The sequence below is a fragment of the Echinops telfairi genome, unplaced genomic scaffold (assembly GCF_000313985.2).
Source record: "Echinops telfairi isolate 266 unplaced genomic scaffold, ASM31398v2 ScPeMD7_70;HRSCAF=299, whole genome shotgun sequence".
Taxonomy (NCBI): domain Eukaryota; kingdom Metazoa; phylum Chordata; class Mammalia; order Afrosoricida; family Tenrecidae; genus Echinops; species Echinops telfairi.
In genome coordinates, this window is record NW_022103968.1 from 27,194,099 (window position 1) to 27,209,938 (window position 15,840).

The 15,840-nt window shown below is 51.9% G+C and overlaps 1 protein-coding gene across 3 annotated transcripts in view; it reads left to right on the forward strand.

The window, feature by feature from the left end:
• Positions 1-15,840, forward strand: part of FBXW4 (F-box and WD repeat domain containing 4) — a 79,569-nt gene that overhangs the window by 55,691 nt on the left and 8,038 nt on the right. For 2 of the 3 annotated variants that reach the window (XM_045291253.1, XM_004701306.3), the window contains exon 5: positions 5,277-5,342. The exons of the other annotated variant lie outside the window; for it this stretch is intronic. In XM_045291253.1, the coding sequence (XP_045147188.1) occupies positions 5,277-5,342 (66 nt within the window). The remainder of the gene's footprint in view (positions 1-5,276; positions 5,343-15,840) is intronic. 3 annotated transcript variants of the gene reach the window in all.

The following is a 15,840-nucleotide window of genomic DNA, read 5'->3' on the forward strand; positions in this document are numbered from 1 at the left end:
CTCCTCACCGCGTGGGGTTCTGTGACCTTCGCACTGTCCTCATGCTTCGAGACTTGCCCACAGTAATAATGTCAGTGGTGGAGGTTAGCAGATGGCGACAGCAGCAATGAGATCTGACATGTTCTAATGATTCCCTCCTTCCCACCCTTGCTGGCCTAGCCGATGGAGGGGCAGGGGTTTCCTTGAGGTATTTAAGGAGGGGGCCAGGAGAAATCGGGGGACCCCCAGGTGCCAATGAGGACTGTGACCTCTGCTGCTATAATATCAGTGTTTCACAGGCAGGGGGGTTCAGGAGCCCACTTGCAGCCCATCAAAAATTGATTTAATTGCAATTTTTCCTCCAATTAGGAGCACTGGAGCCTGACTAATTGGAGTAATAGAGAGTAATAAGGCTCAGATAAAAAGCCTTCCTCGGCTGCCTTTGTATCTCCTGTCAGTGCCTGTCAGAGGTCAGAGAGCTTGTATATTCTATTAGGCAGCCCGGCCTTCATTTGTACAAATTAGTTTACCCAACAGTAATTAAAATGCCAATGCGGGTTGAAGAGAACTGAATACACTTGATGGGCATGTTGGTGAATGATGTGACAGCTTTGGTGGCCTCCCTTGCCAAAGTGTGTCAGCCCAGGATCAGAGGCCAGCTGGGCGACTACAGGCCAGCCACGGGGCAGCAGCTGCCGAGCACGCCACCGCTACTGCCACGCCTCAGAGGCCGCAGTCCCTTCTCCTTCTTCCAGGAGGAACTGCTCATTCCATCATTCAGTGAGCATGAGAGTGTTTAGTGTGCACCAGACATGATTCCATTGACTATCTGTGGGCAGATGAATGAGAAGAATGCTTAGCATGTAGCCTGGGTGAGAAGTGTTGGGGTAGTAATAGCTTGACCGCTAGAATCCAGAAGAGCAACTGGGCTCAAATTCCAGACCTACCAGTGGCTCCCTGTGTAACCTAGAGCAAGTCACCTGACTTCTCTGCACTTCAGCTTCCTCATCGGTAAAATGGGGAGAGTGAGAGATTTGGGGCTGTGAGAGTGGGATAGACAGAGGTTTTGAAACGCTTGCCTGGGCAGCATGAATTTACTATCCTTTTCCCCTGCCCAGGCCCTACTCATTTTCCTCCTTAGCTTCCTCTTGTCTTTTCTAAGTCTCTTTATTTTCCATTCTTCCACCCGAATGTAAAACTCCTTATTCTCTGGTGGTCTTTCTCCCACACGAGGACTCTGGAATCTACCTCGTGGACCTGATGCTGGTCTCTGTGCTGCCAGGTGTAGCTGAGCTAAGGCTAGGAGACCCATAAGATGAGTTGGAGATCTGGGCAAGGTTTGGGACAGGATGAGACATTGTAGCAGGCTGGCTTCTGGTAAGGGGTTTCTAAGTCCAAAAAAAAAAGGAATTTAGGGAGTCAGAATGAGTTTGAGATCTTCAAGCTGAGCGAGCGAGTGAACTTGCGTGCAAGGGTTGGTGTGTGTGTATGTGTGCCCATGTGTGCATGTGCATGGGAAGGGAGTCTGGGGCTGGACATTATGTTGTAGACACTGTTGGTGCTTCTCATCTGGATGTAGTGTTTGTTTTTTTTGTTTTTTTGATGTAGTGTTTTGTTTATGAGGGAATTGTCACCATCCTAATGATGTTGGGCCGTGTCATGTGTCATCCAGGTCTGAATCTGCGTTGATTTGGGAGGAGCAGAGGGACCTCCTTCTTAGTCAACAAGACTACCTTCCTAAGCCTTGTTGACTTTGAACTCTGGCCCTAGAGACCCTGCCACTGAGCCCATGGGAACTCACGGCGACCCTGTAGGAGAGAAGACCTGCCTCTAGTGTCACTCAGGCTCTTCACCGAACAGGGCAGACTACCACTTCTTTCTCCTGCAGGTTGGAACCACTGACTTTTGGTTCATAGTGGAGCACTGGCCACTGTGCTGCCACAGCTTCTCTGCCCTTCGGCAGGCCTTTCAACTCAGCGTCACAGATTTGTACTGACTGTCTCTTCGGGGCCAGGCACTATAGCAGGGTTCACAGAGGGACCAGACATTTCACGATGTCACAGGGGAGACAGGAAGATAAACCTCAAATACCATTGGCCCTACAAGGGAAAGAGCAGAGTATGGTAGACCCCCTCGGAGGCCACCAGCTCGTGCCTTGCTGCGTGTCCAGTGTTCGTTAGCCCTGTGTCTGAGATACTCCTGAGGGACAGATGGGGCTGAGGGCAAAAGCCATTTGAATGTTCTTTTTTTCCTGAGAGGAGCTGGGTTTTGGGTTGTTGTTGTTTTTCAGTAACTTTAAACCCTAAACTGTGGTTACAGCAAAGATCTCTTAATGAGGAAGATTTTTGAGCAGTCCTTAGGAGGAGCTGGCAGAGGAATGGAAACTCATTCCATTCAGCACATCTCCAGGTGTTTATGGAAAACCTTTGGCATGCATAGCATGGGACCAAGCAGTGAGGCATGTGGAGGGCATTTGGCTGAACTATCAGGTTGATATGCATGAGGCAGAAGACTGGAGGAAGGCTTATGTTCAGACTACGGTACACTGCCTGGGGAAGCTTAAAGCAGGGAGGGTAGCAAGACAGCCTCTGGGGCAGAAATCCCACCCTGCAGGCTGTTTTCAAAGGACTTTATCTGGAGAGGCTTGAAGGCTGTAGGCAACAGTCCTAAGTGGAATTACAGCATTTTGATAAATTTGTGGGAACCTGACTGCACTTTACTTTGCTTTTGTTTTCTGTACAGTGGGGTGCTCACCTCTCTTGAGTGGCCTCCTTGGATGATAGGCATCCCTTGGGTGTTCAGAGAAGTAGATTCCTTCTCTTCCTCTGCTCCTTTTCTCTGGAAAGACTGCACCTGGACGAATCTTTTTAATCTTTACTAGAGTGCGAAGGGTCTGAGCTGCTGTCTTCTGCTTCCTAAAGGCCATGAGGGGCCTTTTTTTGGGGGCGGGGGGAGGGGGCATGCATGGCCAGTCGGATTGTGTCTGCAGTGAACCTGACCCTTGAAAGTCCTAGGCCACCCTGTAGCCTTTGTATATATCCTGATTGAGTTCCAGCTCGACCAGGCTCAAAATCTGCCTCACTGGTGCTCAGATGGTTTGAGTGTTAAATTTGATTAAAGGAACCCCTGGTGGCTCAGTGGTTAAGCATTGGCTGCTTACCAAAATATTGGCAGTTCAAACCCATTGGGAGAAACCTGATGATCTGGTCCTGAACTGTTACAGCCATGGGGCAGTTCTGCGTTATCATACAGGCTGCTGTGAGTTAGAATCGACTAGATAGCACATGACTGACTACAACCGATTTGATTAAGACCTTACAGCCTCCTAAGGGCCGTACACACTTGGCTTTCTCTTCTGTCCCAGTGCCAGGCCATGGAAAGGGGCGTTTTTTTTTTTAAATGAAATGTCTGATGCCATGTCCAGGGTTTAAAAGTGGATGGGGCCGGAATAGAGGGGGACAGAAGTCCTGGGAAGATGGTTGCAGCTGCCCGCTTCTCCCGGCCTGCACCTAGCCTGCTGGGAGGTTGGAACCCGGAGAGGGGTGGGGGGGAGGGAATGGTGTGGGGGGACAGAGGAGCGGGGAGTGGCAGAGATGAATGTTCCAGGTCCCTTCCACTCCTTCTCTATTGACTTACTTTGATGCTAATTTAGGCCTGTGGCCAGTCAGGGCCCTGCTCAAGAAATGTCTGGGTGTCTGTGTTGGCGCCCCTCACCCACCCCCACCCCTCAAAAGTCTAGAGAGCCCAATTGCCTGCTCAAATGATTTCCAAGTGGCTATTATGTTTCCAACCCACGGTAATTGCCTTTACCAGTTATTAATGGATTACCCTAAGGAGAAAAATGTTGGGGGGAGGGAGGTGAGGGCAACACCTCTTGGCTTTGTAGTTTGGGGCTGCAGTGTCCAGTAGCTGCTTCCAGGTGGGGAGGCATGCAGGGCCTGCAGGCATGGCAGAGCTGACACTGCCACACTACAGTTTAGTGGCAGCTGGCAGTCTGATGGGTCATTTTGGCTTGAGGCGTGGAAGCCCAGAGTCATAGGCATGGCCTTATTATTAGCCTGGGGCTGAGAAGCTGACACCTGTCCTGCACTTTTGATTGTAAACCAATGGCTTGGCCACTGCCTGCACTAGCGTCCCCCCAGCACAGCCCAAGTCGACAGGCCTCTTGGCGGAAACCCGCCCCCACCTCCAACCTCCAGTGGGGTCAGCGGGCCACAGGTGCTGGGCCAGGGCAGGTGGGCTGCCGCCTCTACATGGCTAACATGTCATTAGTGTGTCCAGCCCCTTATTCCTCCCACCTGCCCCACCCCCATCCCGACATGCAAGGACATGACCCATGCCTGCCGCAGAGCTCCTGAGTGACACCACAGCTTTCAACTCTTGCTGCTGTTTAGGTTTTCAAGCCCAAGGTTCTGGGCGCCTTCCTCTTCCCCCTCCCTCTCCCTCCACAAAGGAGTGTTCCAGCTGTTCAAATGCCCAGTCCCAGCACCATGGCCAACTTGATTCCATGTGCTGATCCTTCCCTCTGGCTTGTGCCTCACATGAAAATGACATGGTGCAGACTGTATGTGTGATCTCTTGGGGGCTTTAAGAGGCACCCTAGAAAATATGAGCAGAGTGCCCATGGCCCACCGTCTCGTGGTGGCACCTGTCATTGCCTTCTAAGCTGCCTGCCTCTCACTCTCCTCCCAGCACCCGGCCTGCCTGGCCCATATCCCCACTCTCCCCCATCCATGGGGTCTACTCACTGCTCGTATTTCTCCTTTTCCCAGTTTGAAGCCTTTATACCTGCCACTGTCCCCATTGCCAGCTTCTCAGCTCTTAAACCTTCAGTAACGTCCCCAACCACCCTCACCTCCAACCAGGACACCTCCTTCCAGCCCCAACTCCCTGTCCCTGGAGATCTCTTCTGTGCCTTGGGCATGGTGGTCTCAGGGTTCATACAACCAAGCTGGCAGACTTGTTCACTGGGGCAGGTAAGGATGGTGATGCTCAGAGTTGCCTATCTATGGATCTGGCTATTATGGTGAGTAGAGACCACACTAGTCAGTCTGGGCAGCTACACCTGGTGGTTCGGAACCTGTAGGTTCTCCGACAAGGCAGCTCTGGGAGGTCCAGCCCTCACCATGTTCCCAGCTGTCATCCCACAACTCCTCTGCTGGCCCTCTGGGCTGCTGCTCTCATCTAGCTTAACCCCACAATCCCTGGAAAATGAGGAGGGCACCTCCAATTGTGTAACTACTTCCGTCACAAGTTCGGACAAGTCAGCTCTGACTTGCTCTCCTTTTGTTTTGCAGCTCTTTTGTGACAGGGACAGCTTGTTGTGGGCACTTTTCACCCCTAAGAATCTGGGACCTCAACAGGTAAGAGATTCCTGAGCCCACGATGGCTTCCAGTGGGGGTGGGGCCAGAGCAGCCCATTGGCTGGCTGAGTGTCCTGGAGAATGCGGAAAGGACCCGCCTTGAGGCCCTCAGGCAGCCTTAGCTGTGGCACTGCACAGGGCAGCATTCGAGGCAACCTGAGGGGAGACCGCTGACCTCTTTGATACTAGATAAATAGTTGCATGTAGATTTGATTATAATAGCATTTTTGATTTATGATACACTCTCTCTGAGGAGCGCCTGACTATATGGTTATGTAAAACTTCACTGAGTCTCATGGATGATGGCTTTAAAAAAAAAATCAATTTTTAAGATGTAAAAAAAATAATTTTAGAAAACAGTTTAAATACACATTTCCACCTGATTATATTTATTCATGTATTTTTCAACTTTTCATCTTCGAATAATTAGTCACAGGCTGTTATAAAAATAGGATGGAGAAGCACCCACGGAACATCTTACACGCTTCTGCTTTTTTTGTTGGGTGCCCTCGAGTCAATTTCAGTTCATAGCAATTCCTTGTGATGGAGTAGAACTACCCCCTGGGGCTTCTTGCCTGTAATCTTTGGATTACAGAAATGACTGCCAGATCTTTCTCCCTCAGAGCCAGTGGGTGGGTTCAAACTGCCAGCCTTTCTGTTAGCCTAGTGCTTAACACCATCATGCAAATTTACTTTCTGTTCGACATTCAACCACCGTCCCACCACCTTTGATCAGGATTCTTCTATGGAATCTTTGATCAAAATATTCAGGAAAGGTAGCCAAGCACCATCCAGTTCTTCTGGTCTCCTGACAAACAGGCTTTTAAGTTCCTGAAGGCAATTAACCACCCTCCATATCCTCCCTCCTGTTCCTGATTCTCCTTCCTCAGTTGTTCCAGGGGAAGAGACCACTTGTGCCTAGGTAGCCACTTGCCAGCTTTTAAGACCTCAGGCACCTTGGATTTGCTATTAGGTCAGTTAATTGGGATGTTCAAGAAGCCATGACTTTAAACCTCCAAACTAAGGCCCTAGAGTCCAGGCTGATGGTGATACATAAGCAGCTACCCTTTTTTGTCATTATAAATATATCCCCCCCCACCCCCTGTTTTTGTCAATTCAACTTTTTATAGGTGACAGCAGTTGTACTTGATGGCAATGACAATAACCCAGTGTGCAACCCACCCCGTAGTGTTCCACCATTAACCTCTTGACCCCCACCTGTCCCACTCCTGGTGACCACTAGGAAACCTTGTTCTCTCTTTATTTACCTTTGCTTGTCTTTCGATATGAGATGATACAGTAGTTGTCCTTTTGTGGCTGGCTTATTTCACTCGGCATAGTCTTCAAACTTCATTCTCCATAGTGAGCCTGGGCTACTTGGTGTTGGTTCCCCTTTGAGTCTCAGCTTTCAAGTCTTTGGATTCAATACCTACGAGTGGCTCTTGCTTTTTTTATTGCTGAATAAGTCAGTGGATGGATCACAGTTTGGATTACCCCACTGAAGGGCATTTGGAGTGTTTTTAATTTCTTTACTATTGCAAATAAAGCCACACAACACACTTGTGCACAGGTTTTATACATATGTTTTCATGACTCTGAGATACATACTCAAGAGTACAACTTCTGGGTCCTTGATAAATGTTTAATAATAAATTTTTTTAAATTGCCAAACTATTTTCTTGAGTACCTTCACCATTTCACATCCCTACCAGCAGTGTGTGAGCCAGTTTCTCCGCGTCCTCACCAGCATTTTGTGCTGTGTGTGACATCTCAATGTGATTTTAATTCATATTTCCTTAGTGGCTAAGAATGTTGAGTATCTTTTTGTGTGCTTATATCTGTTCATGTCATTTACCCATAATCTAACTGATTTGCTATTCCACTGTTGAGCTGAAAGTTAGTTCAGTATTCATTCTAGATATGTCTTTTGTCAGATAAATGGTTTGCAATTACTTTCTCTCCATCTGTAGCTTGTCTTTTTACCTTCCTACCAGAGTCCTCTGCAAAGCAAAAGCTTTGGATGACATCCAAACAATCACCTTCCTCTTTTCCCGTGACCCTGCTTTGGGCACCCAGTCAACACTCTTCCCCCAGCCTGGGTGTAGCCTTCTGTCTTTTAAATGCCTTGACACACAGTGGCGGGGGGATGTGCTTTTTCCCTCCTGCCTCCTCCTACTCCACTTGCCTAGCTTTGTCTTCTCCTTTTCTTTTGTGTGTGTGTGTGTGTGTGTATAAGAAAGTTTTATGTCAAAAGGTAAGAAGGCAGCCCAGTTCAATTCAAGTCCAGAAGTCTTTCTTCAGACTCCTGTAGTAGAGGATGATGGAGAAAGGTGATGTGGAATGGAGGACACTGGTGGCTCTCCGTGTCGGCATCAGAATCCCAGCAAGTGGGAAGATGAAGAGGCAGAGAGAGAGAGGCTCCAGTCTGTCCATGTCTCTGCACACACACCCCTTTCCCTACCTTTATAAGAAGGCCATACACCCAAGGAAGCATCATCAGGCTGTGTGTGGCCTGACTGACAGGTTGGACTCCACCCCTACACTTTCGTGAATCTTGACGTTGACATAAAATCATCTACCCATCACATCTATTACCTTCAAACTTAAGCTTATTGGTTCTGTTTTAAATTAATATAGCTTTTGCAGGGGTCTTCTCCTTTTCTCGCCATCTCCCTAGGAAAAAAATGTTAACCATATCCTTTTTCTAAGAGCATTCCCAAAGATGTAGAACATTAGGAGATGTTTTAAACATAGGATTTTGTTTTGCTACAAAATTCTCTTCTGATGGTCAGAACCACAAGGAGAGGGAATTGCTGCTTCCCTAAACAACTCTTTACCTTTGGGCGGGTCTGAGCATTAGCGTGCCGGCTCTTTGTGAACGGCTCCTGAAGCTGTGTTCCTGGACAAGCAGCAGCTCTGCTCGGAAGGACAGACCTGTACGTGTCTGAGAACGGCGGCCCTGCTCCTCCAGGCTTTTCTCAGTTCCAAGCCAAAAGACATCGGTCCTTCCTTTGTTCCTCACAGACATAGTAGATGAGTTAGGGTGCCAGTAATGAAGACCTAATTAATTCCAAAGTGGCTCAAGGAACAACAGTCTTACTGTCTTAAATGGCAAGGAGTTTAGAAGTCGAGAGGGGTGGGGGGTGGCTCCAGCGTTGATGGGCAGCGCCCTGGATCACGAAGGTCCTATCTTCCCCTGGGTTTCTGGTGTGCCATGTCGTGCTCAGGCTTGCTTACAGCACCTCCACCAACTTACAAGGCAACCCGCCTGGGTCTTTTGTAAATGGGAAGCCTTTCTCTGGAGCCTTCTCCTCGCCTTCACTGAGCTAAAATGAAATTCCTTCCTTGCTCACTCTAAACTAAACCCTGTGAAGAGCGTGTGGTGGCCAGTCAAGATCGACTTGCTGCACCTGGGGAAGAGCCGAGCTGTCCCACGAACCTGGGGGCAGACTCTGCATGGTCCTTTAAGAAAGAAGGTGAGAAATGGCTGACTGGTGCTCACCATGTTGATCTTAGGACTCTTCTCATCTGAAAGTGTCTCTAAATGGATCTCGTTTTAATCCCGCTGGAAATGAGGTATTCAATGAGCACTGAACAGACAAGGCGTGAGCTGATGAGTGAAAGGTGTTACCATCTCATTGTAGAGCAGCGGTTCTCAACTTTCCTCATGCCTCAACCCTTTCATACAGTGCCTCATGTGGTGGTGACCCCCCAACCATAAAATTATTTTCGTTGCTACTTCATCACTGTCATTTTGCTACTGTTATGAATCGGGCAACCCCTGTGAAAGGGTCATTTGATCCCCAAAGGGGTCACCACCCAGGTTGAGAACTGCTGTTCTAGATAGTCTACTTAATGTAGCCGGTGATCAAGTCACATGGCTGCAAGCAGAGCTGAAACTCTGTGGGGTTCCCTTGTTCTGGAGCTGTGGATGAGTGTTAGAATTCCTGCCATTGGCTAAGTGTTCCTGGGAGCCCACCCTGCCAAGCCTCCTGCAGGTGAGACTCAGGGTCTGTGAAGAGTCGGTGGGGGAGCACAGACTGTGTGCTCAGACAGACCTGGGCTCCAGAATGGGCTCTGCTGCTGATTAACCACCCCCGGTGGGCTACAAGGTATACCTCTTAATGGGAGCAGAAAGCCGCCTCTTTCTCCCACTGCACCTCCTGGCATCTAGTGTGGGACTCACTCCACCACCCTGGAAAAAAAAGCCAAACTCACTATGATCAAGTAGAGTTTGACTCATAGCGACCCTCTATAGGACAGGATAGAACTGCCCCTATGAGTGTCCGAGACTGTGATTCTCTATAGGAGGAGAAGCCTCAACTTTCTCCTGCTGAGCAGTTGGTGGTTTTGCACCGCTGACATTTCGGTTAGCAGCCCAATACGTAAGCACTACGACTATGAGAAAAGACAATGAGCGCTAGTGTTTGGGAAAAGCATTCTGCATTTTCCCATCACAGCAGAGCACTTGGCTAATGCACGTGGTTACCTCCTCCACACCCACTGTCTTCTTACACACAAGTCCCCTGGAGTTTGTGCAGGCTCAGCCTTTTCCATCCTTAAAAAAGAAGTGGTTGGGGAGGTGGGCCTGCTGACCTCGTGGTACTGAAAAGGCTCTTGACAGTAAGGCTGGGGGTCAGAGATGGACCCATCTGCTGAGAAGCCCCTGTGGCCTGGCACCGGCCCAGGCTGTCAGACAGGCAAAGGTGAGGGCTGACCCACAATGGCCCAGCCAGGTACGGTGCAAAAGTGGAGTGACTGGCCCTGGCTTCCAGGAGTGAGGACACGCCTTGGCACAGATGGCGCTCCCAGCCACCCACTCTTTGAATGATACTTCCTCTGACAGTCCCCAGACCTTACTCCAAACACTGGGTGTGCACTTCGCCTAGAAATCATTCATGTGAGCGTGGGGTCTGGCCACCTAAGGGATCTATCTGCTGTCCCGGCGCCCCTGCCCATTCTTCTCTGCAGACTGTCCAGCTCACCTTTCAGAGGAGCCAGGGCCTTGTTCCACATCTGCCCTGTCCGCTAGGGCAGAGCAGGGGGTGAGGGAAAGATGCCCTGGTGGAGACATCCGCTTTTGCTGGGAGGAAGCGGATGGGCAGGACAAGTATCTGTCGCTGTCTTTCCCAGAGAAGCCCAGGCAGATAATAAAGCCATGTAGAAAATAGGATTACGGTAATGAACAGGCAGGACAGAGTTTGATCTTTCAATAACTCCAAAGCCTGACTGACAGGCCAATCTGACAGGTGGAGCAACCTCATGGGCAGGACAGAGTGGCTGGGCGGTGTGCAGAGCTGGGCGGACTCTTTGCTTTTAACCTGTCATAGCTGAAACTTGAGGAGTCTCCAGATTTTCTCTTTTATGTGTGCTATGGGGCAGGGGGTAGTGCTGGGGGATGGTTTGGCTCTGAGCATCGCCTCTCGGTGGGGGAGGGGGCTGGGAGCAAGCACCTCCCCCTCCTGCACCAGCATCTCCCACCGCCACCCCCATCCATGTCTTCCTGGGTCTCTCAGGTATCCACCTTCAGAACCTCACTCCAGCCAGACCCCTGGACTTCTATTTTGTGGGCGGGGCTAGCTGGGGGAGGGACGGTGCTGCCCGAGGCATATGGCCTTCTCTTCCTTTCTCTCTTGGAGCTAAGGGCAGAGGGGAGAAAGATGACGGTCCTTTGGCAGCCTGGAGGTGCCAGAGCTTCCTAGAGTAGCTGGTCTTCAGGCCCGTCCCCTGCCCCATGGGAGGAGTGTCAGGATGTTCTGCACTGGTCTCACCAGCTAGTCAAGTGCCCTGGCTAGGCCATGTCATCCCACCAGGCCCTGACCCTGAGGGCCACGGGAATGGAGGCCCAATTTGTGCTGTCGGCCCCTGAGCAGGGCCCGGGCTGGGCCTTTGGGCCTTTTCCTGTGGCACACTTGCTGGTGGCTGGAAAGCCCTGGGGGGCAGGGTGTTGACTGGCCTGGCATCAACCTCTCGCCCCCTTGGCCCTGCTTTTCCTTTGGATTTTGCATTTGAGCTGGATCTAGCACTAGTGGCTTGAGGGCAGGGTATAGCTGCCCCTGTAACTGTGGCTAAGTGGGCATGACCAGGATGAAGAGGCTTGTGCTCACAGATCCAAAAGTGTCAGTGAGACCAGCCACAGTCCTAAGCCAGTCTGGGCACTGAGGTGTAGAAGGGGATTGGGTGGGTATTGGGGGTTCACGTCCTCGACTGGTCACTGTGACCCCTGTAGGTGTAATTGCATGCTTGCCCTGCACCCGCCCTTCCCCTGCAGTCTAGGTGCATTGGCTGGACACAGCTCCATTGCATCCCAAAGCCCCTTAACTTCCACTGCTCATCAGAGGCAGGGCTCCATCGACCTGTCTCTGTTCTGCCCTGGGCCCTGGGCTTTGTCTCGCTACGCCTTTGCCCAGGCTGAGCCCAGTGCCGGGGACACCCCATCTCTCAGGAACAAAGCCCTGTTCACTTATCCCCAGCCCAGGGCTGCTTGTGTTGGACCTTCCTGGTGTGAGGGCACACCTGAGGCCCCCAGGTCAGCCCAGTGTGGCCTGGTGTCCCACCCCCACTGAGCTGGCCTGTGTGGGTGATGATGATTAGGACATGCGTGGTGTGGGGAATGGCGAGAGGCACAGAGAAGCATGCCCTGCGCCCTGGTGGGCTGCCCAGGCACTCTTGGTACCCATACACCCCAGGTGTGGCTTTGTCTCTGCTCTGCCCCTGCCCCCACCCCATGCAGGGGCCTGGCCCTCAGTCCGGGTGATTGCGGGAATTGCCCCTCTTTAAAGTACCTGCCTCCCCCTTTGAAAGTCCTCCTGGCAGCTTTTTTGATTTTCTTTCCCTCTTTAAGGAACCCTGTAATTTCTTTCTTTCTTTCTCCCCCCTTTCCTTTCTTTTTTTGTCCCCTGTCCCCTGAACTCTTTGAAATTGGCTCTCTGCCTGCTGACACCAAACTGATACTTTGCGTTTCACCTCTCCTTATCCCTTTATGGCAACAGATGTTGAAATTTTGTATCCTTTTATCTGCCCGGCTGCCCCTTCCTGTAATTACGGTCCTCTTGTTAGCAGTACAAAGTGGGCTGCCTGGCCTTTGAGCCATTGTGTCTGAACACGTGTGCATGGGCGGGGGGCTGGGGCTGCGCACGCATGTGAGGACTTGGTGCCTGGCAAGGGCCCTTCCTCTCCCCTGATGTGGCCAGGGCAAAGGCTTCCACTGACTTCTCCTGGGCTCCACCACTTAGCTGTTACAGCTGGGACCTGCCTGGCCCCAATTCCCTGACTCCCCAACCACAGGTTCAGCTTCAGGGCCTGGGGTGGGGGTGTCCAACAAAGACTAGGTAAGGACGTGAAAGTGGCCCTGGATGTCCTGGGGAGAGTCGGCTTGAGCGACCGATCATGTTGAGGGACAGTGACCGTGGCTGTCATGTCCTTGATGGTGAGGAGTGTCCTGTAAAACCATGTACTCTGGAACATACGAATCAGACTTTAATACTCACCAGATGTGCCAGAACCGAGCCTTAGTCTTCTCATCTGTAAAATGAGGTCAAGAAAACTTACCTCAGAGGTCTGCTGACTCTAAGCACGTAGGCTTCAGCGTCACTCCTAGCTGGAGCTGACACAGGGAGCAGCATGCTGCCACCTTCTCTCCCCCTCCCTCCGTTTCCATCAACCGGAGCGCTGACACCTGCCTGGTTTCCTTCTCTGGGTGCTGGCTTCCTGAGCTGAAAGCTGGTGCATCAAGGGTCACAGGTAGGGAATGTGAACCTGAAGTCCCGCGGTGATCTGGAAGCCAGATCCCATCAGCCTCTGCAGTCTACTCACTTACCAAGGCCTCCAGCCGAGTCACCTAGTTAACCACTGCTCAGATAGCCCAGCTGCCTGCCCTCTGCACCCATGGCTCTGCTCTGTCCCCCTGCACTGCCCACTCCTGTCACTCACCAGCTCAGTGCTCCCAGCCAGAAGTAATCTCTTGCCAAACTTCCTCTGATGGCCACCCAGCCACACTTTGTATTCATGCAGGTATATGTGCATGAGGTAGACTTCACTCCTACACCAGGAATTGGTCTTCGAAGTCACATCTCCCCGAAGTGTCTGCTGAGCAGTGTGGACAAGCGTCCATAGAACATATTTAAAAAAAAACCCCGCTGTTGATCCAGCATGGGGTAGGGAGAGAGGGAGCTCTGGAAGGCAGGCCCTCCCATTTGCTGGTGGCCATTGGTCCCCCAAGACCAGAGATGTACTGTTTGTCGCTTTCCTCCTTTAGAAGCCATTGTTACATTTCAGGGTGGTACCAGCCAGATAGGATGTCCTTGTACCGAGATGTCAGAAGAAGCCCCAGTAGGGTCTCTACAGAATGGCAGTGTGTTAAAAACAGCTGTAAGATGGCATGGGAGCCAGGGTACTCTTAGATGTGGGCCCAGGTATCAGAGGAGCACTTACAGGTCTTCTAGGGACATGGCTGGGGGGCATTTGGACAGGTCAGGCCCGGTGTGGTGTGGTGTTGGAAGGAGGGAAGGAGCTGACTGGAAACAAAGCCCTACTCCTCAGGCTGAGACCAGAAGGCAGGAGGTGGACCTGGTAGGGACAGTCCCTCAGTGCTTGCCAACTCTAGGGTCAGCGGATCTCCAGTCAGCTGCCCCGTAACGTGACATCTTTCAACTTCTCCCTGGTGGTCAGGCAGCTCCTCTCTCCTCAGGTCTGTCCCCCCACTTCCCTCTCCCCCTGCCCAGGTACTCGAAGGCTCCCAGGAGAAGGCCACAATGCCAGAGCCAAGGGGACAGACAGGTCTCCTTCAGACAACCCTCCTTAGATGCCTCCTATTCATCAGGCACCCATGGTGACTCCATCTGTCTTTGTCTTTCCCTGGGTGGAGAGAGAGAGAGAGAATTGCCAGCACCTAGCTGCAGGGGGCGAGGGTGTCGAGGCCCCCAGCCCTCAGTGGTTCCTGGAGGTCCCTGGCTTTGTCAGAAGGAGCTGGAAGGGCAGGGACGTTTGTCTGGCTCTCTATAGTGCCAGACCAGCCCTGCTTCCTCCGTGGCCTGGAGCTCTATGCGGCAGCCCTGTTCCCATACAAGTTGTAGGACAGCAGAGGCTTGCTCGGCACCCCCTCCCACCCTCCACAGTGCAAGACTAAGGGCATTCTTAACATTCTTTCCAGAGAGAAGGGGTGAAATGTCTGAATTTGGGGGTCACCGCGTCCTACAAATTGCAATCTAATCGTTTTTTACAAGAACACACTTGTGGTAAGAAAAGGGTGCTCAGGAGGAGGGGAAGAGGAGACAGACAGCTGGTTTGGGCCCCTTCCCCCACAAAGTTTGGGGCTATTGTCGGCCGACCTCTCCCTCCACAGCAGCAGGGCCTGAGAGTTCCAGTTAAATTGGCCCTGGGGTGGGGCCCCTGACCGGCCCTGCAGTGCCATTTCTGTTTGTTTTCTCAAATCAAAACCCCAGCAGGGCCCCAGTGGCACCACTGGGCGGCTATTTGAAGAGACAGGCCATTTCCCAGAGCCTGGTGTGTCAGTTTATGCTGTGAACTTAACCTCACGGGCACTGCACAACAGCCTCGAGGGTCCTGGGTCCAGAGGCAAAAGAAAGTGTATCTTTTTATTGGCCCATTTGAAGTGTGTGTGGCCGTTCCAGAGAACCAGAGAAAGCAATGTGTCAGCCAGCTGGCTGGTCTGAGCTGGCACACCAGGGCCTATAGGCACTTGTCTGGCCCTCTGAAGCTGGGCGCATTCTTGAGCCCTTGGTCTCGCCCAGTGGGTAGGGTCCTTGAACTTTCCTGAATCTCTTTTGCACATACTCGTGGCTACTGTTCAGACAGGGGGGCAGTGGCCTGGGTCAGCAGCTCAGGCTGGGTGGGTCCCTTTGCAGCCCCGTGGTGCCCGGCCTTCCTTCCCGCTGAACCCTGGGACCAGGGCTGGGCAGGTAGAGCCACGCTGGGACTCTCTCTCCCAGCCCCCAGTGCCTTTCATCTTCTATTTCAAACAGACAAACATGAAATTACTTCTGTAGATTAAAGGGGAGAGCACCAATAGGCCTCACTAATGGAGAGGGCAGTGGCAGGCCCCCCAAATCTGGAAGGAGAGGGAGGAGGAGAAGTGTGGACCAAACAGTTCTTTCCTGGGCACGCCTGAATATGCACATGCTCCTGAGAGCCAGGCCAGGGGAGGGTGGAGGACAGGTTCCGGCCGCCCAGCACTGAGCCATGGCCCTTTAGCGCTGCCAAGGGGTGGTTGGTCCCTCTTGGATCCCCCAGCAGACAGAGGCTAGTCATCTACCCCTAGTCGAACGCCAGAAGAACTTCAGCTGGGGGCTGACACAGGGCCCAACCCTCACTGAATAGCAACCATGCTCTTTGAGGGGGTCACCCAAAGGGGCAGGCAGAATGGGCGAAAGGAAGCCACAGAGCCTCCTCCTCAGACTCCTGCAGCCTTCAGGGCAGCCAGTGCGCCTCCCCCTTTTATCTGCCCGGCTGCCCCTTCCTGTAATTACGGTCCTCTTGT